The sequence below is a fragment of the Fistularia commersonii genome, chromosome 3, assembly GCF_037954325.1.
Source record: "Fistularia commersonii isolate RoL2024-O1a breed Wild chromosome 3, RoL_Fcom_v1.0, whole genome shotgun sequence".
NCBI lineage: Eukaryota > Metazoa > Chordata > Actinopteri > Syngnathiformes > Fistulariidae > Fistularia > Fistularia commersonii.
Window position 1 is genome coordinate 4817116 of NC_141286.1, and position 27849 is coordinate 4844964.

General features: G+C 39.0%; 1 protein-coding gene across 2 annotated transcripts; it reads left to right on the forward strand.

Moving 5' to 3' along the window:
* Window positions 1–121: 121 nt before the first annotated feature.
* On the forward strand, window positions 122–24863 carry alp3 (alkaline phosphatase 3). Of its 2 annotated transcripts, XM_086142154.1 has the most exons (12): window positions 122–197; window positions 1214–1272; window positions 5104–5220; window positions 5520–5635; window positions 6748–6922; window positions 9771–9943; window positions 10034–10174; window positions 11317–11386; window positions 15405–15539; window positions 17639–17830; window positions 20769–20885; window positions 22877–24863. In XM_086142154.1, the coding sequence occupies exons 3-12, from the start codon at window positions 5202–5204 to the stop codon at window positions 23197–23199; spliced, it is 1461 nt and encodes a 486-aa protein (XP_085998280.1). In that variant the 5' UTR covers window positions 122–197; window positions 1214–1272; window positions 5104–5201; the 3' UTR covers window positions 23200–24863. The 2 variants fall into 2 exon arrangements, with proteins under 2 accessions (XP_085998280.1, XP_085998269.1); XM_086142143.1 differs by lacking the exons at window positions 122–197; window positions 1214–1272 and adding an exon at window positions 3020–3312.
* The last annotated feature ends 2986 nt before the right edge of the window (window positions 24864–27849 follow it).

Here is a 27849-nt window from a genome sequence, read left to right on the forward strand (position 1 = left end):
TCATTTCTGAAATTGTCCTCCCCAGTTTCCACTTTCCCACAATTCGTTTGTTGATAAAAAACATCACCCCCACCTGAGATTTCACAGCAGCCGCACATCCAAACACGAAGCCACGTGATACAAGCTGCCACACAGTATGCGTGCTCAGTCCACCCACAAGGATTGCTGTGGGAGGCCCTTCGGCATACAGAAATACAGTAAGACAGCAAGTCACCCACATGTATTTCAATTTTTTTGTACACAAAAGTATTACAAGGATAGATGTGACAATTAATTTTCTGTTATTTTAGTATTTTCATTTTTTAAACATACCCAAATATTATGCAAATATTGAATTTATTTACCAAGACTATGAATGACAGATTTAATTGTACTGTGTAAATACTTAAATAGATATGTGAAATAATGGTTGTCATGGCTGGTCTTGAACAACCAGTTTTCTGACCTAGACTCTTTTCAGTCATCATGTTGAATATACTGTGCAACAACATTAAAAGTTATCACTGTTATGAAGGTGAACTAAATATCAGAGATGCTGTCCTACAAGCAGAGACTGCAAGAGTAACGAGGGATGTGGCAATTAAAGATCAATTGATGGAACTATTTAAAAAAAAAAAAAGCAAACAGCAGAGATCCCCTTCTGCATCCTCGGGAGGTATTTCAGGGTCACGGGGGTCTCGGCCCTCAACCTGTGCATGTCCAGCAAAGCTGAGTTAGCCTTTAACAGCAGAGAGGTTCTAACTGCAGCTTCTTGACAACCACAGCCACCTAGGGCTTGTCTCCGCTGCCGTGGGCACCTCCTTAATAGCATTCCGCAGTTGTTTTCGCTCCAGACTGATCTTTTGCAAAAGGAAGAGCACTGAAGTTGCGGGGTAGCCTAGGAGAGCCAACTTCTATGGGGTTTGAGGCTGTGTGCCATCCTTTGGTTCTGGCCTCGTCCAGGTCCTGGCACTTGGCCTTAATGAGCTGGTGGGAGATGGCTGTTTTTTCTTCCCAGGCCACTGTTAATTCAGCTAAGATGATTGCCTTTGCACTTCTGGAGAGAAGGATCATGGTTGTAGGATGGTCACGAGCACCCCCTGCAAGAAGACCAGCCTCTTCTTGAGGTCCACATGCACCTCCCAGCCAGATGCTAGATGCAGGAGGGATGGTGGAGTTGCTTGTGTCTTTGCCTTGGGAGCCTTGCAGCTTTCTGTTTGTTTTTTGGTTCTAGACTCTCTGGAACCGCATGCCTGCCTGGAAAGTCTTCAAATTATTTGGAGTCGGCAAGCGGTAAGCCACAGTGCATAGCAGAAAGCTCAGCTTGCTCCGGTCTATGCACCAGAGCTCCCTCCAAGACAGCGAGCACTCCATGGCCTCGTCCCACTGCGTCCTGTGGGCTCGAGAGGCTCGCCCTGCCGCTTTAACATGCCGTTCCTCTTCTTGGCCCTTTGCACCACAAGCTTTCTTCTCTCTCTGGCGTTGGTTTCGCTCAAACTCTTGCTCCTGTACTTGCTCAGGCTGAGACGCTTCTGACGCTTCTGACACACTGTGCCAGTGATTTCCCGGTGCCTCCAGTATGCTTCACCGCTTCCTGCGGTTCCCGTTTCCTACCACAGTCAGTGGTATTTCCTGTGAGCCAGACTTTCTCATCCTTGGATGGGAGCGCTTGTACAAGCTGCCTTTGCTTTGGCGGACTTAACTTCTCCTGCAACTGAAGCAAATGGTAAATGGAGACCTTTAAAGACCTTTCATAGAGGTTGACCCAACTAAAACCCATTTTAACCTACTATGCACTCTCTCTTTCTCTCTAACAGCATAAAAAGTTACTACAGCTATTATCATTATTTCTTTTTTTTTTCTTTCTTAAGCCTTTTTAACGTATTCCGAAGGGAAAGTAAGGAACAAGAAACTCACACTTACATTTTTTTCCTGACTGTCAGCCACTGATTATGATATTTGAATCCGATGCAGTATATTCGTCAATTTAACAGAAAACTTTAAATATTTCCTATTACCAATATATTTTGTTACAATGACCAAAAATACTGCGGAGGCAAACAATCATGAAATTGTAATGTTTTAAAACTCTTTGCCACATTGTCATACAGTATAGTATATAAAGGCCTTTCATTGTTTTTGCATTATTAAGTGACTATGTGTTGTCAGATATTACATATAAGAAACCACCGGTTGGTAAGTACCTCAAAACTGTGTATAATCTGATCATACTTTAATGAATAATTGGTTTTAAAAGGGAATGACAAAGTGATACTCGATTTGTTTACCCACTAAGGATTATCCCACAGAATGTTCCCTTCCCCGTATGTTATGTTGTTTCCTTTAATTACCCCTGCTGATATCCATACACAGTAATAACCAAAATTGAACATAATCTCAAGATACATGACGGTGCTTAATCCACTTTGCATTTCAAGTACAAGGTCCTCCTCACCAACAGCCTGTCAGCATTTGGAAGGCTAATCAGAGAACTCACCAGGAACACGAGGTGATCAAATTACTTTTGATCAAAGTTCCATTATCAGGATGACACATATGTTACCTGCTGAATAAGAACAAACACTTTTGCTCTGTTGCCATATTACCAACCTGCATCTGTGTCCTTGATGGGGACATTTTGGACAAGCAGTAGAGCAAAACGTGATCGCCGGACCAAAATTTTCTTCTCCTACTAATCTGTTCTTTGGGAAATAGACAGCTCAGAGTTTAGACCATCCGGCTCTGTCCCAATGGACTCTGTCTTGCTCGGTTACATAACCATCCCCCCGCTGCATTATCTTGTCAGATACTCTGCATTTTAGATTAGAAATCACACTAACAATAATGCATAATAATAGCAGTCCAACGGTGATCCCTTTGATATTTATTTCTGTATTATAAATGAGTTCCTTGATCAAATTTAGATATTAAGAAGTTTCATTACTGGTTTAACATCTGTCAATAGTTAATTTATTCTCATATGTGAATTCTTTGTAGAATGATTGTGTGGTTTAGACAATCAACCATATGAGCATTTTGTCTTACATCCATTTTTAATTTTATTCTATTTTATTACGCTAAACATAGGACACAGTAATTGCAGTCTAATGCCATAAATTTGCCAGGCCTAAGGGTCATTACACATTTATGACTTGCTGTTAAAGATGACTGACAGCCGATGCGGCTGGAGACAAGGATTATTTTAGACAAGCAGGTGATCAGTGTGGAGGTTAGAGGAGCCTGTCCTTTACCTTAACACGGACAAGATTTTGACAAGAATGTTCATCCCGGCTCTCCTTCTACTGGTGGTTATTGGAAATGCTGCCGCCAAAGGTAAGAAATGACCTGACTGTTACAGGAAACAGACGGCGATTTTCCTCTTTTTTTTTTAAATTAGTTCCAACTTTCTGATACTTTTCCACTTGTTAAGCCAGTCAAATTTATTAATGATCACATCAAGGTGTTGTATCCATCATTTCACTCCTCACTTGCACAGGGTTTCCTATAGCAGCAGTTTCATTTTATATGTGTGTTGCATTAAATGAGATGTCACACTCGCTGTGTGCTGCAGAATTACACTCCCTTGCTTTCTTATAACACCTCGACCACCTTCATCTTTTACTTTCACTGAAAAATATTGCTCTAATTCTTGTCAAACGACACTGAATTCGCTTCAGCGGACAGTTTTCCTACTTAAGTATTTCATACTTTTTCCCAACTTTTCGAATACACGTCATAACTTACCAAAGTCTCCATTTCAGCAGTTCTAAAAGTTTTTCTCCCTGTATTTTCTTATCATAAGATTTTACCTTTATTACACAACAGCCTCTGTTAATGTACACAAAGTTATGTCAACAAATTCCAGATAGACATTGTGGACTTGGGCTGCCTTTCCTGTTGCTTTATGTCTTTACCGATGCTTTATTTTGACACCATCAAATCCATCAATTAACCCCCTGGACTCCATTGTTAGAAAAAAGGCAATAATTAAAAGTATACGGTGACCATTCAACCTGCCCCCGATATACGACATATCATTATCAATATGATGTATAACACATATGCAAGTATACTGAATTCTGCACCTTATCAGCATTAGCATTACTTCCGCCAATGAAGGAAGAGAATCAATATTGTGCCATTCATTTACTATAATGTAGCAGTCAAATGTGTCTTCCTTAAGGTTATATTCCTTCAAAATTCCTTTTCTTCTCTTGTTTACACACTCAAACAAATCTGATAAAATTAGTAAAAAAAAACATATTTTTGACTGACAAAAATCGATACTGAATTATTGTCCCTCCATTGTAATGACTTTCAGTTAATTAATCTTTTGTGATTCTAATAAAATACCATAAATGGGTTGGGAATTGACCACCATTATAATATTCTGTGTGTTATTATGTGCTGTATACATGTATTTAGACCCAATACCTTACCTTCCAAAACCTGCCAATAACAGTACCTGAAACAAATTACATACTTGTGGTTTTCAACTTTTACACGACCTGAGGAGAATGTAGATTAAACATCTATATTACATAAGTATATTACTACGTTATTGCTTAGTTGTTACATTAGAACATTAAGCAATGTTAGTTAGTATATGACACTTAGTCCAATCTGTGCTTTTATTTCATCATTACTTATACCTCTCTCTCCTGGGATTTCATTTCATTTCCGAGCTTCTTGGATCAGCACATTCAGTTGTAGCTATGTTATGGAATTAGATGACTGCTAAAAAACACGAACTGTTGACACTGCTGAAAGTTTCATTATAATAGACTAGAGAGCGAAATGCAACTGCTGATGCTGCACGCAAACACACACGCTTGCATCTCAGCGGCCTCAACAAAGTGCAGCCGACTTGTCTTCTAATTCTTCCCACAATGATCTCAGTAGTATTTGTCAAGCGGCTCTGACTTTTTATCTGCTGAGCGCCAGTTTAAAGTCTGTGCAAAGCATAAACACCTGCTACGGGATATGGATTTGGAAGAACAGCGCATGTTATGTTTTCATCTTCAACTCTGCGGTGACGTCTCAGACTCTCAGTATGACTGTTCTGACTTTTCTTCACTGGGATGTTAGTATTTCTGCACTGAAATCTTTCTGCATTGCCCACAGTTGAGGAGGAAAACCCAGAGTACTGGAGGTCACAGGCCCAGAGGACTTTGAGAGAAGCACTGAATAGGAAGATAAACACCAACGTGGCTAAAAACATCATGTTTTTCCTTGGAGATGGTGAGTCATATTATTGGCTGGCACAATTAAAAAATATCTTTTTTTTTTTTTTTTTTTTTATTTAATAATAATTTATTATAGTTATCAGAATATTCTTAACACTATACTGTCATTCTGATCTTAAATGTTAAATTCACAAACTCTATGTACAAATATGTACAAATTTGCGAACAAGAAAAAAAGTTTAACGACCAAAACAGTGCACACACATTATGTTTCAACAGTGGGTTTATAATGCAAACAAGGTTGGTCAGGAAAAAAATTATTCAGACTTATGTGTATTCATGTGTGTGCGTTAGGAATGGGAATCACAACCTACACAGCAGGTCGTATCCTCAAGGGACAGCTACAAAATCAGACAGGAGAGGAGACAGTGATGACTATGGACACCTTCCCCAATGTGGGGTTGGTTAAGGTATATATGCGCACCCACTCACACACACACACACACACACACACACACACACACATGCACATGGACCTCATCTAGATGAATGGACACATGTACAGATGGTTGTCTGAATGCAAAATCAGAAATATGTAAATCAGCAGTCGTTGCATGCATTTACATCCATCCATTAGAATAATCTAAAAAACAAAAAAAAAAAAACTTCAGCCCTGTTGCTCTGCCAACTCATGCATGTCAGTGGGTCACAGTAAAATCAACTTAGATTTATTAATACAGCCCCAAATTCCCCTTATACCACACTGTTTTTTTTTTTACTGAACTCAATATAGCATTTTCTCAATCAGAACCTTCTTTGAATATGAATGCATTGATGACATTGTTGGTGTCTGTTGACCTCTAGTGAATCTTAACTTTTTAGATAGCTTTTAAGAAGTTCTCAGGCACATGTAGCAGGAACGCACACACCAGTCCAGCCTAAATTGCACAATTTCATTTTGGTGGCAGCGCTTAGTATTTACATATACTAACATATACTATATATAGAGAAATGTCATGATGTTACTGATGTGAGAGAGGGTTAAAGCTGGATACTACAACATTTATCCGAACAGAATAGTGATGGGGCTGTGACACCGATATTTTGTTTGTATTACAGTGTGTTGTTGTAAAATAACACAAATAACCTATTGACACCGAACCTCACAGGAAAATATACGACACACTAGCCAAGAATCGAACGCAGATATTACGTCTGCCTTACATTAAAAGTTTCGTGTCAGGCCACTTTGGGGTTTTAAATTCCATCTCAGACTTAAGATTAATCTCCTTCTCGTGTTAAATTGACATTCTGCTTCGGAGTCTGTCGCCATTCATCATACACTCCATAGCTGTAGCTTTATGCAAATCACACCAGCTGCGTGTGTTTGTGTGTGCGCTTGTAAGTGTGGCCACTTTGTCCTAGCAAGTATACCTTAGAAGAGTAATGATGAGGATGTATTTCCATTTTATTTTAGGGAACAGTCCATGCTCATACTTTCATTCACAATCTTTTCAAAAAGGAACGGCATATTCTGCAAAGAAAAAAAAAAAAACCCTAATTCTCTTTGTGCTATTTGCAGACGTACAGTGTGGACTTTCAAATTCCAGACAGCGCAGCCACGGCCACCGCGTATCTGTGCGGAGTGAAAACCAACCTGAACACCATCGGAGTCAGCGCAGCTGCACGCAACGGAGTCTGCAAGACACAGAAGGGCAACGAGGTCACGTCCATCCTGAAATGGGCAAAAGATGCTGGTGAGACTGACGTGACAAAGACTGAGTCGCAGGACAACCGATGATCATGTTTAACATTTTGAAAGTATAAAAAAAAAAAATTTTGCTTTTATGAATATATATTGTTTTGACTTATTATTTTCATGACACATTTTTACTTTAACACACAGACTCTGTTCATGATTCCGCTCGACTTCATGCACAATCACGCAATGTTGTTCAGTCTAACTTTTGAATATCATAAAATGTGACTAAAAATGTGAAATGAAAGGAAAAAAAAAGGTATTGTTCGATGAATCCTTAGATATTTCCCAAATTTAAAGTGCCTCTTCTCATATAATCACTGATCACTTGAGATGACTTTAAATAAATTCTTTGTCAAGTGTGGGAGTACCCCATCCTTAGCTCAACTCGTGAAAATTTTAATGTGCTTCACAGGGAAGGTTTAAGAAACAGCTGCGTATATTAGCTTTATATTGTAAGATATACTATGTTAAATGTCCTTGAAGCTGTACTCTCTGTGGCAATTGACAATTCAAAGATAAGTATAGGCTGTTAACATCTTACACAAGGTACTCAACATTGTGCTAAAAATACATATACGTACACATGGTAATTTGTTAATGGACCGGCGATCCAGTCCCCGAAATAAGGGCAATTATAAAATCCATTTACAAAGCTGAGCTGGAAATAACTTTTCTATCCAGTGTGTAAAATTGTACATAAATATAAACAAACACGACTGCGAATCCTGATGGAATAATGATGCAATATGGCCCTAAACAGTGTTTAGACTGAAGTGACAAATTACAATACGCTTCTCTTTGTCAGGGGTGAGGCACAGCCCTGCAGTGTTATACTTAAGTTGCCTCCTGATAAAAGAAAATCCTTTAGGTCTTACACCTTTCTCAGCAAAAACACGATTTTACAGTTTAGCGCTCCGCTGTGGGCTGCAGCGCCCCGTCAGTCTTCTATTACCGATCCACAGGGGAACCCAGGCAGCCGTGAGTCCAGGCTGCAGGTTTCACTGCAGGATCATGTGCTGCACCTTGACTCTTATCATGTTCCCCTCTTATCAACAGCCATAAATATTTCCTAACACACGTAAACACACACACACACACACACACACAAACATCCTGTCATGACTATAAACCCAGCACAATCCAGGGCCAAACACACTCATGGATGTATTTATTTCTATATTTATCATGGAATTATCCATAATCATGTTTAAAAATGGCTGTTTCTAAATACCTAGATATATACATAGATAGCTGGATCCGTATAGGAATAAATAAATGAATACATTTGTGCATTTGGGTTAAAGGTAGCACTAAAAAGACGTCAGAATAAATACATTTGGGTAAAATGCCACCTGCCTTTTAGCTGTTTTCAGAAAACATTTGAAAATATTTTCAAAAACGTTGAAACAGTTGTGTTAAAAGAACCATATAGTTGATGTGGTTAATGTACAAGGTTTGTAAATGCATGTCTTTTTGTCTTGAACAGAAAAAAAGGGGGAAAACAAGTTTGTTTTCATGATTTGGGGGTGTTTGATGTGAAACATGTGGCTCTTCCATTGTGCGCAGTTACAGATCATCCAGGTTATTATACTGCAAAGTATAAAAAGGATAATGTAGGGGTGATACTTAACATTGACATTTTACTGTATATGAGCTCCTTGTTGAATTAAGAAGCTACTTATTTGAGCTCTATAAACCGCTTCCGTCTAATTGTATCATTTTTCAAATGACGCATATTTTCGAAGTGTAATCCCATTGAGAACAGCATTATTTAAGACAAAGTATTCTGTGTCAAGGTAATTAAAAGGACAATGTGCACAGTATATTTACTCAACACAAAAATATAATGAACTGAATCTTTAGGGAATTGAGAAAGTTGTTGATTAATGGCTCAATCATTATTTTGCCAGCTGTTTGATTTTTTTTTTTTTCCCCTCTTAAATTTTACATGTTAATAGTTTTTATTACAAAAACAGAAATGTCATACATTCTGGATTCATTGCAAATCAACTGAAATATTGCAAGCCTTTTATTATTTTAATACTGCTGATTATGGCTTACATGTTAAGAAAACTCAAAAATCCTATCTCAAAATATTAGAATATCATAAAGAAGTATTTTTGTTTTTTTAATTGCATTACAGAAGATAAAGAACTTTATCACAATATTCTAATTTTCTGAGACAGTCCTGTACATAACCTCACCATATTTGTAAAAATACATATTCAATGACCATAGTGTCAAAAACTCTTATTCTAACTAAATAATCACCGCTCAGCAACATGCTCAGCAAAGTATGTGGAACTGTTCACGTCCCCTTTTATATCATTTAAAGTGAACTCTCCTTGGAGGACTAATTGCCATAGCTATAATTGTCTGGTATGTTTTTTCATACTAGAATGTGTTGTTGAAAATGCATGAAAGATTGTTATTTCTTTAAAAATTGCAATATCGAACATAAATTTACAACAGAAACATGTTAACTCTGTACGGTAATGTTGCCCCATTGTGCTGGTTTTGAGTGCAATTTCCAGTCCAAGGGAAACAAGGAGACCGATATAAGTCGACACGGCTTTCCAAGGGACAAGAAGAGAATGGTTGGGAGAAATTGGTTTGGGACATACACAACTTCCAAGGGGTCGGCTGCTGTGTTTTCGCCGCTTCTCTGCAGATGCATTTGAAACGTTTTGCCAACCTAAGCTGATGAAAGCGCTCAGGGAGCTCAACAGAGACAAACGCCTTTCCTACACTTGAAGAAACACCAATAACACGCTATTACAGAAGTAGCATCTGATGATGAATGAAAAATAACAAATTCTGCGTGTCAATGTTTTATCATTCAGGCAAATCTGTCGGTATTGTAACAACTACGCGGGTGCAACACGCAACTCCAGCAACCACCTATGCCCACAGCGCCAGCAGGAAGTGGTACAGTGATTCTGACATGCCGACTTCTGCTAAGAAGCAAGGCTGCACTGACATCTCCTCTCAGCTCCTCAATAACACAGACATCGATGTAAGATCCTCCACATTCGCACCGTTCTCATGTGACTTTTGACAATTTGCTGTTTATGGAACATCGCTATGAGAATGTGTGTGTTTTCAGGTGATCATTGGAGGCGGCAGAAAGTACATGACTCCGTGGGGTACCCATGACCCAGAATACCCAAAAGACCCCGCTTCCACAGGCAAAAGAAAAGATAGGCGCAATCTGATCAAAGAATGGCAGCAACTGAAGTTTGGAAAGGTAACCCATATATATCATCGTTCATAATGTATCACTGACAAAAAAAATATTAATGATGGTGGATTTCAAAAGGCATAAATGTTGGAAATCATTGCCCTCCCGAAGGCATTTTCATGACAATATTTAGGGGATGGATAGATGTGATGTTCTCTCCCTTTATTGTTTGACTTCAAAAAGTACCGTTTGAAAGGCCCGGATAACTTTTTGACGACTGAATCTTAAATGAAAAGTGCGATATATGAAGTTACTCTCATACTGTTTGTCACTGAGCTGACTTTCATTGAAGTTAGCCAGTAAAAATGATTCATTGAAATATGTTGTATGGATTAAAAACCCTTTTTGGGAAAGAAGTACTATTATTTAAGGTTTCAATATTTAATAGCCACCGCTGTATAACTGTGAATTAGACAAATCTATAATGCATTTTGTTTTAAATAAATGCTATTGAGAGGAGAGCAGTATCACACAGTTGGGAGTTGTTCCAGAATGACCAAGTAACAAGAACTCCTGTTGGTTAAACTAAGGTTTAATAAGGTTTAATGATAAGTTTCAATATTATATTTTAACATTGGGCTTTGTATTTGCTCTTTATCTTTATATATTTCACTTGTACTTTTTTTTCATTACAACAAACAAACAAATAAATAAACACATAAATAAATGGGCATAAGACACATAAATAAATACATATATTCATAGATAGATAGACAGAAAGACAGATGGATGGATGGATAGTACAATGGAACAATGCATATATAAGATATAATAGTAATATAAAATCAGTGATAGGTTATGATCATGTAAAAAAGCACCACCTCCAGGGAAGTTTTCAAACGACCTTCAGAAAGATGGGAACAAGGGAATGGTACTTTGCCGCTCCTTCTATGGTCAAGGTTATTGAAAGGAGAGCTGTGCCTAGAATAAAGAAATCATTGTTATCATTATCATCAAACATGCAGGCATGGATTCACAGCTTGTAAGCAGAGTCATGAATAGTGCAGGTGAAAGTAACTCGGGATAATGTACCACGGAAGCGTGATTTACGTGGCGGTGAAAAGCTCATCCAGTGACTCACGTCAAATGCATCAGTGCGTTCGACGTGACACGCGTGTGTGAATATAGATGTCCTTGGTGCCGTACAGGTAGCCCATTACGTGTGGAACAAAACGGATTTTGACGCCGTAGATCCCCAGACCACGGATTATCTAATGGGTGAGTTGTCATTATTTTCTTCCCGTTTGCCTTCTCACTTCTAAATGCAAACCAGAACGTAAAGGCGACTTGAAGCATTAATCATCCTGTCATTCTTCTGTAAAACTCACGTTAGCGTCATGTGACATCAACACGCCACCCCTAATGAAATTCATGACATCTTAGCCTTTGCCAGTTAAAATGGTATCGGTAATTGTAAATCAGCATTATAGCAAACCATTTGTTTTAACAAAAAAAAAACAAACAAATAAAACAACTTTCAAATGTTAACAGATATATAACAACAAAATAATTAACTAGGTATGTCTCACTTCCAAAGTTCATACCTGAAATGTACTTTCCAGACCCAAACCAGGCCTTGATTTGATTTGAAAGCCAGGATTTGTCTCCATTGCAAAAGTGAAAAAGGTGAACTTGGACAGAAGACACAGACCAGATCGCCACTGCCTTTACAACCGATTGGCGTTCAAAGGTTAAGGTTTATTAAACAGGTTGCTGAAACAAAAACTTTGTTCCTGCTAATATAATATTAATAGCCATGTCCTCGTCTCCGGCAGTGACAAAGGTAGGTTGGTGCCAAGAAAGTTGCTAAAATCTATTTTTTGTTTCCTGTCCCACGTGTTGAAACAGCAAAACAGCTTATCAGCTCCTTACTTTATGTTTAAAGTCCAGATGCTCGCGTAGGTGATTCTTTTCTTGTTAACATTGCAGAGTGGAAAAATAGATAATCATAAATGAATTAATTGACAAATAAATAGATAAGTAAATATAAGGTCAATCACACAGCAACTCAGCACTTCATAATTCTGTTGAGACCTAAACTAAAAAAAATAAAATAAAATAAAAAATAAATTATATGACATAATAATAATAATAATAATAATAATAATAAGAGTAGGACACAGATGAATAATAACACACCTTTAATTCATTTATTCTGCATATCCTGTAGTTAAGGACTAATTGGAGTTTTAAGCTTCCAATGAACCCACTGCATGTTTTTGGGGCGTGGGAGGAAACCAGGGAACCTGAGGGAAATCCAAACATGCTTGGGGAGAACATGCAAACTCCACACAAAGAGGCCAGAACCAAGACCCTTCTTGGTTCAACATCGTTGGTGCACAAAAAGAAAAGGCCCTCTCACCGACAGTCTTTTTCCGGACCTTGGGGACACACAAAAGACTAGAACCTTGGGAGTGCAGTGCACGTCCAAGCAAATAAGGTTTCACCAAGTCAGATTCATAAGATGGTGCAATTTTACAGTTGGGGAGGCAACACTTTCCACCTGGACAGAAAACCAGCGGAGGCAGGTTAGCACAGAGTAATGTGTTCAAATTAACTTGCTCCGCTAAGAACACGGGCTGCTGCATTTTGGACAGTTTGCAGGCCGTGGACATTCTGGGCAACCTCGATAAAAGGACATTGCAATGGCCCAACCACGATTTAACAAATACAGGGATTATAGATCTGATATTATCAATGTTTCTAGGATGGAAGGGGTCAGTTCTGGTGACCTCTTTAATATGAAGGTCAAGAAATAAAAGAACGCACCAAATGCAGATCTGAAACTGTGCAGGCTTACCAGGTAGAAGCAGGTCCTCGGGTTCTGGTGGATCCATTTTGGCATTTACCATTAATTTGATTTTACTCATGCTAGTTTTAGATCAGGATGGAATTGTTTTTTTTTTCTATGTCAGCAAGAGTTGAAGAGTATCAAATGGTTGGTCTTTGGCTGTGCTCTTCAGTTACTCTGCTGCCCAACCGTAAACAAATGCATGATAAAAAACACAAAGACCAACAACCGCATCCTACATATATGTCTAAAACAGGCCTAATTTGATGTCAAGGGGGGCAGGACCAGTAAAATCATAGCGTAATTACCTAAAAGTAACACTAAGTCCAATTTTTTCCTTTGTTTCAGTGTAAAGGAGAACAGATAATTATAGAAATCTTTATTTGTAATGAACTGTTCCCTTAAAAAATGCATGACGAACAACCTGAAATTCATGAAAATAAGCAAATGGAATTTCAACAACACTATGCCTCGGTTCTATCTTCTCAGTTCTCCGTGCATTTTGTCGTATTTGATTTGATTTCGGGCAGGGGGCCGCAAAATATTGCTCCGAGGGCCGAAATTGGCCCGCGGGCCGCGAGTCTGAAACCCCCTGGTCTGAAACAACAATAGAGCCGTAACAGTGGAGGAGCTCTTGAACTAAACAAGGGTACTTGCGCGCCCACACACACACCCTCGGAGAGCTTGTGTTTCAAGTTGATCAGGATGACGCAGGCACTTTTAATGCTGATATTTTTACTATCCCTCATATTCTGTTTCATAGCAACGGAAGTGTGTCATTGAAAAAAAAAACCCTCACAAAGTACACCCAGAAACTATTTGCTTTATATGAACATTCAAAGTACTGTAGTGCTTGATGAATGCCAAGGGAAAAGTGCATCACTGGGCATATTCACTTACTTTAGCAATGGCACATTTATAAAATCATTTTTATAGGAACACCAATCTTACCACTGCGGAAAAATATGCAAATATATGCACAATATATACATACGGACCCACACTCCTTTATTTAATTATTTATATTGTTCGCAAAAACAATTAATATTTGCAAACCCTGCTACATGAATTTAGTAATTTGTAGTAATTTAGTCATTTTACTTCCTCCCAAGAACTTTTTTTATTCTTTGTTTCAAAATAGAGAGAGGTATTACAATGGCATTTATCGGTGGATCCACGGCAACCTGTTGGAAAAACAGCAACGTGCAACTCCCAGGGTAGTACTTCAAAAGGTGTATTTAACATTTTTTCTTTACTTTTATAGTTAAGAAGTTAAAAAGTAAAGAAGTGAAGACTTCTGGAGTTCTTCTGAGGTTTATTTCCCATGTGCATGTCAAACAGCCAAGTCAATCCACAGTATATTAAGTATTTCATCGCCGCTAGTGTCTCAGACCAATGCATCTGCTTAAAATTCGGATCGGTGCTTCGACAAATATTATATTTCCTTCTGGATAATGAACTGCCGTAAAAACTAATTACAATATGTGCTCTTCTCTGAAGGCAAACAAAACATTCAGCCTTTTCAGTGGTCAAATTGTGTCATACTCAAAAAAAAGCTCTATCATTTGGCAGGAGTGAGAATGACTCCAAGAGAAAATCTATTTAGCTGCTTAGTGAGCCGTTAAAGCTGCAGCAATCTTGTGTCGTTACAACAGAAGTGAAATCTCAAGCCACTTGATGAGTTCTGATTTGGGGTTTATTTTGCTTTCCACCATTTCCAGAGGGAAATATCTGGCTCTTCAGCTGCAATGTATTTATCACCCTTTTTTACCACTTTTTCGTTCTATAAAAGATCCGTTGGTCTTTTTTTTTTTTCCTGAGTGTCAGTATTTGGACTTGGTAGAATTGAAAACATTTGCTTAACATTTACTCTGCACAATGAGCCGAGAGGTCGCTAAAACACCCGGGAGAGTTCAGACATTCTGCCGCAAAGAGTTGATTCTCCGTGGGTTTTTCAGGCCTCTGTCTACAGTCACTTTGCACAACAAAAACACACATCTTTAAAACAAGGCACAATTTGTATAACATAATGACCGTCCCTGCTAACATATGACCCAGAGGTCATAGTTGTTCCACTGAATTGTTTTCAAATTACTCTATAAGCTGTTACTGGTTGGGATTTCAATGACAAGGGGTGTTACTGCAGTGCCAGAAGCAAAATGGACTCTAAGAATTATTTTGCTAAAGTAATTTTTAATGACTTCTTGAAGGGTGCACTGATGTGGTTCCTAGTCTCCTTTGCCGTTCACCCAACTTCATTTTCGAATTTTTACTTGCTGGTTAGTCGCTAAAAGGGACAGTTTAGGATAAATGGATTAATCCTCTGTGCTGAATGTTGAGACAGGAGGAGGAAAGTAATTATCAGGTACAGGTCGGTATTTAAAATCATGCAGCAAAACTTGTCTTTGGCGTTATCTTATTTGCTTTTCCTCTTTCTCTCCTCAGCCTTGTTTGAGCCCGGCGATTTGCGTTTTGAAGCAGAGCGAGATCCAAAGATGGACCCATCCATCATCGAAACTACGGAAAAGGCCATCCGTATCCTCCAGAAAAACCCCAAAGGCTTCTTCCTGCTAGTGGAGGGTGAGGACACACACACCGCTCCTCTGCTTAATCTGTCAGTCCAAGAGTGCTTAATGAAATCCCCAAAGAGGTGAAGGTCCTGCTATATATAGGAAAGAGCATGCGGTGTATTCTGGCGGGTCAATCGAGTCATCGATCCTGTTATGGTCACAATGGGAGGTCAGGTGATTAAACAACAGTAACACAGGAATTGTTGTGTACTAATGTATCTATATGTTAGTATCTAGATATTATCCACTTCATCATTGCATTTGAAGTACTTTGAGGTTGTCTTTGCGGTCTGACATCACGGCAACTCCCACAACGGATTGTGTAACAGAACACTGTGTACCTGCAGCGGATCTGGTGACTTGACATCGATTCTGCATACAGCTCAATGAGTTTGCTGGTGTGCGAAAGCGCAACACATTCGACTGATGTGTTTCTGTTCCACACGGCCGCCTCTCCGGCCACTTTATCCATCCCTCCTATAAATCGGAGGCAGGTGTCCGGGGACTCCACGCTGCCGCTGAGTGTCTTCGCCGTCTCTTTACAATAATAGGCAAATGTAAAAATAGAAGCAGGCATATGGTGCACCTGATCACTGACATCTCAGAGAGACCAAACTCTATTAAAATTGGAGTCCACTTTGCCTTGTGATATAACGGGTGCAGGTAACAGGTTGGGAAAAATGCATTCAAATAAACAAATTAATTTAGTGAATATAATAAAATATTAAAGGAAGGATTAAATTTTAATACCTGAATATCAACAATGTCAGTGTAAATGTCAGTGACAATGATATAGTCACAAAATATTCATACACACACACACACACACACACATACAAAACGCAAACATATGTTATATATATATATATATATTTTTTTTTTTTTTTGTTGTTTATTTTATATATATATATATATATATATATATATATATATTGCCCTGAGATGACTGGGATGCACTCGGACACGCCCCAAGTTGATTGGCCAATCAAAAACAGAAACAAACAACAACATTAACAACAACAAGAAGCTAGTTTCACCCTATATACTAAAGTAAATTAACTTCTACTCACAATAACTAACCTCTAGACTGGTATGCTGCAAGAAGTTTCTCGATAGTTATTTTGTTGAATTAGTTACTTACTGGATTGCCGAATGCTAGTCTCCTGGACTCTTCTCTGTTCTGAATTACAAACTTTTTAAAGTGTTTTAATTCATTCTGCATACCGTTTATCCTACAGTCAGGGTGGGAGGGGTGCCTGGGCCGATCCCAGTTGAGGTTCAATCACAGGGCCTTATACAGAGACATAAAATAATCTAATTTACATGTCTGGACAATTTACTGTTAACCTACTGCATGTTTTTGGATTGGGGGAGGAAAACTGAGCACCAAGAAGAAACCTAGGCAAAAAAAAGGGGAGAATGCGTTGTTTATATAGAACTATATGTATAAAAGATTGACTATTATATTCGAAATACTAAGTGTGATTGCTTTGCAGTGAAATATAATTAACAGACAAGAATGAGATGGTCTTGTACCATCTCGGTTAAGATGATGTATCACAACCTGACTGAGATTGATCAGACTAGATGCGCCCGTGTCGGTTGCCAAGCCTCCCTAGACCACTTTCCAAATCAGAGGTTGTTTGAAACCGGCCCGTGTCAAGGTGTATTGCATACACGAAATGCAAACCAGCTGAAGGTCTTCCAAGACTGCTTATCATTGAATTAAAGAATGTTTTTTCATATCCTTTCAAAAGCAAACTACTCTAATGGTCAAGTTTATCTCATTTTAGAAGTAAATCATTCTTGATAGTCAGACATGACGTTCCTTCCAATTGCTGTAATGTGAGTGAAAGGGGAATATTTTTGGCTTCAAAAATAGCTCGGTCGGTTCTTGAGACTTCAAATTTTGTTTTGAAGACGGAAGTCACAATTTTTTTCAGCAGTCTGGTCAAAAGTCAAGTCGTTCTTTGAGGACACATGAGCCATATATGAGCTGCATCGCATTTAAGTGCGGTTATTAAAACTATGTGACTCCCTAAGTTGTCATGTGAGGAATTTAGCTTTATCGTCTCTCATCCGCGCCTCTTCCCCTTCCTCTGTTTTCAGGCGGGCGTATCGACCAGGCTCATCACGCCGGCCGGGCGTACATGGCGCTTCACGAGACCGTCGCTTTTGACAACGCCATCGCCAAAGGCCTTGAGCTCACCAAAGAGGAGGAAACGCTCACGGTGGTGATGGCCGACCATTCCCACCCTTTTACTTTCAACGGATATCCATTCCGGGGGCAGAGCATTCTGGGTAGCCCTTTCTCCTCTCATTATATGCTTCTGTCAAAATATATGTTGATATTTTGGGGTTCGGTTGAGCATTGCTGGGTCGGTCCGCACCAACAACCGTTAAAAAAGCCCTTTTTTTCCTTCCCTCTACTTAAGAATTGCTGAGCCAAAGTGTGTTTACTGTGGGCAAGGGGTTTGTTTTTCTTCCCTGCAAGAAAAAAAACCCGTCACCTCCGAGAGGCTCATGTGGACCAGCGCTCACTCTCGACTTTTGCTCGTTCCATTTTCTCCTTTCTCGCGCCCTCCGTCTCTCCCAAGGTTGCCTTCGTACCCTGTGACAGCAGGCACCGAGGGTGGCATTTTGTGTTTGTTGTATGAGTGTGTGTGTGTGTGTGTGTGTGACGCTGCTCAGCGCACTGCCTGCCACTGTGCCTCTGCCACCAGCAGCTTGACATTTCCTCTGCTGACTCTCCCCTGCAATTACATCCCGGGTAAACATATACAGCCACATTTTTCTATTTTAGTCTCTCATTCAGCTTCATGTCCCTGTTCTTCCCACTTGTTTCTTTCCATTGAGGCTGACGACGATCTCTCTTCCTGCTCACTTCATCAGACTCTCTAGCTTATTAAACTCCCTTTGGAGAACACCTCTATTGCCCTTACTTACTCTTTCCTTCTTTTCCCTCAATACTGTCACTTCTGTTTTTCTTTCATTGGATTTTCTCTCTTTTACTTGAGGCTTAAAGGATGTAATGGACCAATCCAATCAACAAGAATATCATGGATTCATTTTAACTTGGGGGTTGGGGGGGGGGTGCTGCTGGTATATTATTATTTATTATTATTGTTATTCTTTAATCTATAGGGATGGGGCTATTTATTTTACAGTTAACAGTCCTCTGCCAAGGGGATCTAATTTTCTCTGTCGGACAAAACAGGTCTAAGAAAAGGCTGTAGAGCAGCGGTCGGGACTATTTTGAGTTGAAAAAAAATCCGTTTGTGACTGATTTTAAAATACTTGTGATATTTCTTCATAATACTGTGTCATTTTAAGGTAAACAGAAATTAGATTTTAAGATACATTTCACTGGTCACCCCATGACCAGATAACTTCTGAACATGTCCGGGTCATTGTAAAGGTGGAGAAATTAATTTTATCAGATAGCCAACTAGTTTATCCGCTTCAACCCTTATAACAGAAAAGATGGGGAAAAAAGAAAAAAAAAAAAAAAAAATTGTGGACAAAGGAATTTGCATTTGGATCCGTGGTATGTCTAACATGCAATAATAAAATTGCATCGATGAAACGGTCAAATATAAAGCGGCACTTTGAACAAATCCATGCAGCATCAGAGGTGGCATTGAAAGTTTGGCATATTTCATTTATTATAAGTTAAAAATACTATATGGCTCTCAATGAAATATATTTAGAAATATTTGGCATTTTTGGCTCTCTCAGTCAAAAAGGTTCCTGACCTCTGCTGTAGAGGTAAGCAAGAACCAGGATGGTGAATTTTGTAGTTTAGCTCACTGATGATTTTAGTCAAAGGGCAGCCTGAAATCATTATACACAATTTAAAAATAAAAACAATAATTTGGTGATTATTATTGCTTTCTCATTACGACATTTGCAGGATGAGGTCGTCTAATGCACATTTTCCGTCACAAACTGCAGGGGATGCAGGAACATGACACATACACACATAGCACTCAGCATCCTCATAAGAATAAAAAGTAATGATTTTTTTAAATGTGTTTGTTATTAATTTTTTAAGCATTCATAAAATAAAGACATTGTATATAACACGTCATAGAATTCAAGGAAACTTTTTTTTTTTTTCTTGGTGGAGACGCCACTGCAGTGTTTGAATATTCTTTCATACTTTGACTTGTTTACTTGGCAAAAGTTCGATATTCATTTTTTTTCCACAGCAACAGCCCTGCTGGGTGTGACAGTGTCAGAACGCTGATTTGTTTGCTATGTCATATTTAATTCCGTCTCTCTCTTTTTTTGGGGGGGGGCAAAATAAATAAAAATATAAACCTGTCATATATCAGGATTTATAGGTACTAATTCAGTGAGCATCGCTGTCATAGCAACACCTACTCAGACCTCTTGCTTAGACAGAGTTTCAACTGACGCCGTTTTCTTTTTAGGGTTTTTTTTTCATTGTTATTCTATTCATTGAAATAAAATGTATCTAGTAGTGTGAAATAGAAAGTTGTGCAAATAATTATCATTGTTTTTTTTTTGTTTCAACAAAATGCTGTAGCCCTTCACTGAGCCAGGAAAAGTATCTCTTTAAAAATTAAATATGTAATATGTTAATCAAACCACAACAAGAGATGATTTATCTCATGATATAAATATACACCGAGCAGAAAATAATGCAGTTTCATTTATTTGTAATGCATTTTATAATCAATTTGTCTATTCCCCAGATTACAAATATTTGGAGCAGCACAGAATTTAATTATCCACCACATTTTAAGAATATATCATTGTCACTTTTGAAAGCCAAATACTTGTGTCACACTTTTCAGACTATCGGTTTCCACTTCTCTGCTTGCTGTTGCCTCCTCCTCCTCCTCCTCCTCTTCTTCTAATCTTCTTCCTCCTCCTCCTGCTCCTCCCAGTGGTACGGCTGTGATTAATGTGCTTGTGAGCCTCTGAGCTCTTCATCAACGAAGAGACTTGCCGGGCTAATGGCTCAACACCACAAACTTTAGACGTCCTTTGGCACCACCGGGATCCAGAAACACCGCTGCACACATACTGTGTGTGTGTGTGTGTGTGTGTGTGTGTGTGTGTGTGTGTGTGTGTGTGTGTGTGTGTTTGTGTATGTGTCTTCTTTCATGCAGGGATGTTTGTGTGTGAAGCACTAAGGCATGGAGTAGGAATAGAAAAGTGTGGAAGAGGATTCAGAGATAATTTAGATGATCTTTTTGGTATTTTCTAGGTAAATCTCCATTGTGGGCTTCAGACATGCTCCCCTTCACGACCCTGATGTATGGAAATGGACCCGGCCACAAAATCATCAATGGCACACGCCCCAACATCCGCAATGTGGACACCAGTAAGACATATGCAGTCTTTAAATTTTCCCTCTGTCTGATCATTCTTATAAAACACCGTCTATTTCCCTTATATATCCTTATTTTAGAGTGTGTTCAGAAATGAAGAGTCAAACAGTCACACTTCCAATGTACATGGCCAAAAACAACTTGACTGACCTTTAAATTTCATCTTCCTGTATTTAGATCCATCACATAAAATCCGATATAACCTTTCCCTATAATATAATCACTGGCGATTTTCTTCTCCCTGCTTTTTTTTTTTTTTTTTTTCTTTATAATCCAGTTTGTCTTACGGTGGATATAAACTAGGAAAGATGGGAGTTCAACATGAATGACAATGTATCAAACGGCATCAAAAAAAAAAAAAAATGTATATCATTGATAATCACACATTGTTTTAAATTATTTGAAACAATGAATGTTATAACGGGCAACAAATTTCCATATCTCCCACCTCAAAGACAAGTATCCCGTTCATCCCTCCAGCTGGCACTGTGTCACTTTAGTTTTGTCACTTCATCATTGTGTTTCCGACAGATTTCGGTGCTAGATTATGTGTTAAGAACAGTGAGTGTGCACCAGTCAGTAACAGTAACTTTGTGAGCCAGAAAAAAAAAACAGAGACGTCACAGGAGGATGAACAAGAAATAACTCTCTTAGCGCTCAAAGGAGCTACAAAAACATTATACTGTACATCAGCCACTGAAAAAGTTTTAAATCGCAGAAACCTCGGTCATAAATTTGATAAATCAGAGACTAGTTGAGTCAGGTCAAGTCCGATTTTATTTACATAGTGCAAATCACAACACAGTTGTCTCATGACTCTTTAGGTCTGGACTGCACTTTAAAATAATTTAGATTAGCCCAAAATTAACAAGCACTTTGCAACAGTGGCCAGGAAACAAAAAATTGCCTTTTGTCAGGCAGAACGCTTGGACAGATCCAAGCTCAATTTGCGCGCCTTCTGTCCAGACTGGTTGTGGTGGAAAGAGAGAAAAGTAGCACAGAGAGTTTGATAGTAATAGCTGACATGCTATAGTTATAGGTTTGATATTCATAAAATACATAACTATGTTGGTAGAAGGCTGCACAATGAGAGAGCTCAGGAACTCTGGAGCAGATTCCCTCTTTTCCACTCCAGACATTTTAATCAAAATGTTTAATTAAAAATACGGTCTTTTAAAAACGTGGCATTTTTGAAGATGTAATTGTTTGCATTGATTTTTTTTTTTTTTTTTTTTTTTTTCTTTTAATTCACCAAATCTCAGTGCAACTGAAAAGCTAGAATTGACTCAACTGACACAAACAGCGACGTGAGCAAAGGCTTTTTAAGAATTTGGAATTTCAGGGTACCTCAATATGTATTTTTTGAAGAATGTTGATATTTATCAGCCCTCAGAAATAGGTAGACAGCAATGCCACGTTTTATGTAATTTTTTTTGACAACATGTATCAATGTCAGTGAAAATCTCAACCTGCCTCATGCAGCTGAACTTAAGCTATTCCAAAGAACTACATTTTAAATTGTGCTTGAAAATTTGCATGAAATCAGATGTTAAAGGCACAAGACTCCTGAGGTAAATAAGTCTTTTTTTTGTGACTTCTAATGAACTAAAGCTTAAAACACATCTTGATGAAACACCCAAACATCTGGGAATGGATTGATTAACTTGGATAACACAAGTGTTTGGCGTTTTTCACCGCTATGAGATGGCGGATCTGACTGAAAAACAGGAGTTTGGAAGTGACCAGGATGGACACGTCAGACTGGGATGTTTTGTGAAGTCTTTTAGTATCAGGAAGTGATTGAGGAGAAACCTGCAGTTTGTGGGTGTGATAGAGGAAGATGCAGAGGACAGGGCAAGATGGAAACCTGTTGACCCCTAATTATGGAGAAACTGAAGAAGAGGAGTTGCATAATGTGTCGGTTAATCGTAAATCGACTAAGACGATACGCAATGGTAACATAATACATCTTCATCATTGCTAGAAACGAAAGGATACGTGCAGCAGTCCGCGGTGCCCACGGAGTCGGCCACCCACAGCGGCGAGGACGTGGTGGTGCTCGCCCGTGGACCAATGGCTCACCTTTTCCAGGGCGTCCGGGAGCAGAACTTCGTTGCCCACGCCATGGCGTACGCTGCATGTGTGGGCGCCGACCCAACACACTGCGAAGCACAAACCACCTTGCCTTCTTCTTCTTCTAAAACCACCGTCGCCAATAATCTGAACGGGGCTGGAGGAGCTCAAAGCTCAGCAGTATTGATCGGTAGCCTCCTCTGTGTTTCGCCACTGCTTACAATTCTTGTATAGACTTCAACCTTTGGTTAAAGGACTCTATTGATCTTGCATTGAACGCCAAAACTGGAGGGTCAGAAGTCAAGGTCATAGAAAGAGGAGTGGCCGTGTGATACTTTGTGTTGGCGTTCGCTACTTGTCACAGAACAATGTCATTTCTTGCCAAAATTTCATTTTATCCTGGTCTCATAAAAGCCAATGCCGAATCGAAACAATCAAATACCGATTTGAATTTCCGTTTTTCTTTTTTCTTAAATGCAGCAACAAAATCAACCCGGGATCAACAGGTGAATTTTTGATATCATCAGTATGTTTATACACTTTACAAATTCCTCAGTTGTATCTGCTGGGGATATCAACAGGAACTTCAGACAACAACAAAACAAAAAGAAATCAAGTTTTCTATTCCAGTTATCAAAGACTTTGAGGTTGTGGGATGTCGGACTGCAGCGTAGGTTACGTGTGCTCCACATTACATTTACTTACGGCACACAATGTACTAAAGAGTAGAAAATACCGTTGCTCCTCACATATCTACTTTTAGTAAATCAGAAATGCCAATTCAAAAGCTCAAAATATATAATAAACCGGACCGATATTGGCTTCCAAAACTTCAGGTTACATCATAGGCTTATTGGGCAAGATCTCAGCATTAGATTTTAACTTATGCTAAAAGGATAATGTCACTTTAATTTGTGATAAAGAATGGAAATCCTAGGGTTACTCACTTTCATCCTCTTGGACTTAATTTTCTTTGTTTTTTTAAGCCTCTAAATGTACAGCAAATGCATCACTCATGTATCTTTAAAAACCATTAAATGGAAAGACATTTTCTCAAGCGATGACATTTCCGTCAGAGATTTCATTTAGGTTTCACTAAGCCGTTATTTCAAAAGATTCAACTATTCTTTTTCATCTGATCTTCCAATATCCGCAGCGTTCACTGAGGCAATGGGCTTGATGACATTACAACAGCAGCCCAATAACGAAGCAAAATATTTAACATCATCTATTTTTATCCTTGGGTGACAGATTGTGGTAATTATTTCGGACATCTGTTGAGGTTTGGAGTTCATTACACCTGATTTGGACCCTTGTACTCATTTAGAATGGCCAAAGGCCGTCATTTTTGTTGAGGATGATGAGCCCTGCTGTCGGCTTTAACACACACTCTGTCAAGACGCAATAATAGTCTTGTATGGTAGAATGAAGCCGAACAGCATGAGACGCAGGAGCGGGTGTGACATCATCGGCCGAGTACTTTTTTCCTTATTCTATTTATTTACACAACTCAGTTGAGGAGCAGTAAGTGACTCTCCATGGCCCTGGAACAGGGATGGATTGATTTTTGAAATTTGACAGACGGGGCGGTTCAGCACAAGATACCAGACATATTAATACGCATACGTATTTGTTAACAGTACATATCGGACTCGTCTGGCATTTGTCCGAACGTTGTCTTTGCTTTGAAAATAAAACCAACTTGCTTTTGAAGGCTCCGAACTTTGCTTGCAATTCAGGCACAAACCGTTTTTTTTTCCCTTGTAGCTTCACGTCCAGCTCATTCACGTGTGTCAGTATGTCCACAGTAAATCACAAAACCAATCTGTGTCATTCAGCTCAGGAAAATTCCCAAGTGCTCTCAAGTAGCTCCGAAAATGAAATAATCTCCTGTTTGAGCTCCCACATCCAGCGATCCAATCATTCAATCATGCACATCATGGATGAATTCTGTACCGATCTTTGGCGGGCCGAATTAAAAAGACCAACGGGCCGGATGTGGCCCGCGGGCCGTAGTTTTCCCGCCCCTGCTCCGGAAGATCGCCTTCCACTGAACGAAACCCAGAATCATTACATTCATTTCACATGCCATAATTGCTTACCGATTCCGAAAAATCTATAAATCTAACGACGGTCTACAAAATAGCTTCAATCTGGTCAGAATCAGTGTCCAGGGGTCCCACCAATCATCGCCAGCATTATAAATGATAAAAAGAGGAGCAGACAGATGGCCTTATTTCTGGGTTGATGCTTCACACAGCTTGAGGGTTGGAACTCTTGCTCTTGAGCTCATCGCAATAAAAGGTATCTTGCATGTGTTAGCCTCCACTGCATAAAGTTATCAGAGATATAGTTCAGAATTCCCAAGATTATTAATGGGAAATATGACGAGTATTTCATGTCATGCATATTAAATGTTCTCGTTGTTCATTTATAGCTTTGAGTGAGCATATTCGTAATAACTGAGTATACAGATAAAAGTTATCATCCATGAATGCGCGCTCCATCTGTAATGTACATTTTATAACTACAAATGTGCAAAAATAGTGATTATAGTTGTTATGAAAAAGAATTGAATATGAAACTCAGTTTGGACATTATCAGCCAGAATATATTCAATTTGGGTTTTATAATTTTTTTATTTTTTTTTTTTTTTTCTAAAATGGCAGCATGGCGCATGCATGAAAAATTGCATAAGAATTATAAAAATATTTTCGAGTGGAAATGCAAAGTTAAAAATCGCAGGCAAAACACACACACGCATCAAACAAATATTGTATCATGAATCTTTAAATCAGTGAGTGGCAGGTAATAAAAAACTAGCACGTCCGGCGATGCATTTTCCAGTGGAATCCCACAAACTGAAACCGAATTTCTCAGAGTTACAGGGTTACATGACACCTTTGATCAACGGATAATAAGAAGGAGGCAGTGTCTTTTTCCCCGCTCTAAAATCAATCTGCATGCAAGAAGGTCATATATGACTTTCCAGATTTGTTTTCCATCAATCTCCTCCATCTCCGGCTCATGATGAATAATTCTGTCCATCACAGCTTGCTTTCCTGCCCGCTGGTTCACAATCCTTTCTGCTTCCCCTCCTGGGCCTTCTGGCTCTCCTAGGAAACCCTGAGGGGACAAGATAGACCCTTTTTTACTCCGAAAAAGAGGCTTTCCACTCAGTCCCCAGCCTGAGTCATATACTCGCTTTTCGTAGATGACATGTTCCTACGAGGAATCGGGAAACTTGTTTTGCAGGGCTTTTTTATTTTCAGCACTAAAGCCTTGATGACTAAAACTCTTAATAAGATCATTGTTGGCCTATTAATTTTAGACATTTTGTGGAAAAAAGTCAGCGAGGCCAGAAAGAGATGGTTTGGACATGCACAGAGGAGGGATAGTGAATATATCGGTACAAAGATGCTGAGGTGGGAACTGCCAGGCGGCCGAGCAGCGCCGCCGGGCCGAGAGGAAGAGCAGACAGGAGCTTTGTCAGATGGAGTGAAAGAGGACGTGATGTTAGTTGGTGTGACAGAGGAGGATACAAAGAATGGGCTCACATGGAGGCAGATGATTTGCAGAGGGAAGGAGACAAATCTATCTATCTATCTATCTATCTATCTATCTATCTATCTATCTATCTATCTATCTATCTATCTATCTATCTATCTATCTATCTATCTATCTATCTATCTATCTATCTATCTATCTATCTATCTATCTATCTATCTATTTTGTGCACATTTATGTATTCTTAGATTGATTTATTTGTTTGTTCAGTCTGTCAGTCAGAGAAAAGTGAAAGCATTTTGCTGCTTGTCCAAGACTGTTTTCACATCTGCAAGCAAAGCTGCGCTTATTTCTGTAAAGGACTGTGCTGGATCAGGTGTGTATTCTTATTTCTGATAAATACAATAAACCGTGGATGTCGGTTCATTTTAAGAATCATAAAATATATTCGTTTTTTTATCAGGACTTTGCTGTTTTTAAAGGAACGACCGTCTGAAAATGTAGAATATTTGGATATTTTTCCACGGCGCAAACTTTTCTTCTCATTCCAGTGACCACAAAGTAACTGCGCAACAGGCACCTGTCTCCCGCAACTTCCGCAGCTCCCGCAGTCGCAAGTACCGCATCCGTCCATCCGGTGGCGCCAGAGACCCGGATAAAAATCCAATATGATGCGGGTGAGGGAGGGATTATGGAGGCTGAGGCTTTGCTGCAACTTTGCTGTGTTGCAAAAGTGTCAAAGTTGCACTGAAGAAGAAGAAGAAACTGTCTGCTGCTCCCCAGCAGGTAAAATCACACACCTTTTGAAGACTTTAAAACAAAAAAAAGAAAACTTTACACATTTCTTTTGCCGTTCCTTTTCAGCACATTCCACACTTGTATCAGTTCTATTCAAGCTGATCTGGTATCAGTTATTATAAGTATGATAAAAAACAACATTCCCGCATCTTTCTCAATCACACCCTTCTTGCTTCTTATCTCTGTCCTCTCGCGCTCTCTCTTTCTCTTTCCACCCACACTGGTCAAAGCAGAAGGTCGTCCACTTTGGGTTCCAATACATTCAAGACATCTGGACAATCTTTCCCTGTCAATCATTTTAAAGGGTTTGAACCTGCTCACACATACATATATATATATATATATGAGTGTGTGTATGTGTGTGTGTACATATGTGTTTATACATATAGATGGATAGATAGATCTTTATGTGTGTGTGTACATATGTGAATGTGTATAGCTAGAGAGATAGATGTGTTTGTGTATGTGAGTGTGTATCGATAGATATTTGTGTCTGTATACAATAAGTGTGTGTATAGATAGATAGATAGATATTTGTGTGTTTATACATATATAGATAGGTAGATAGATAGTTATTTG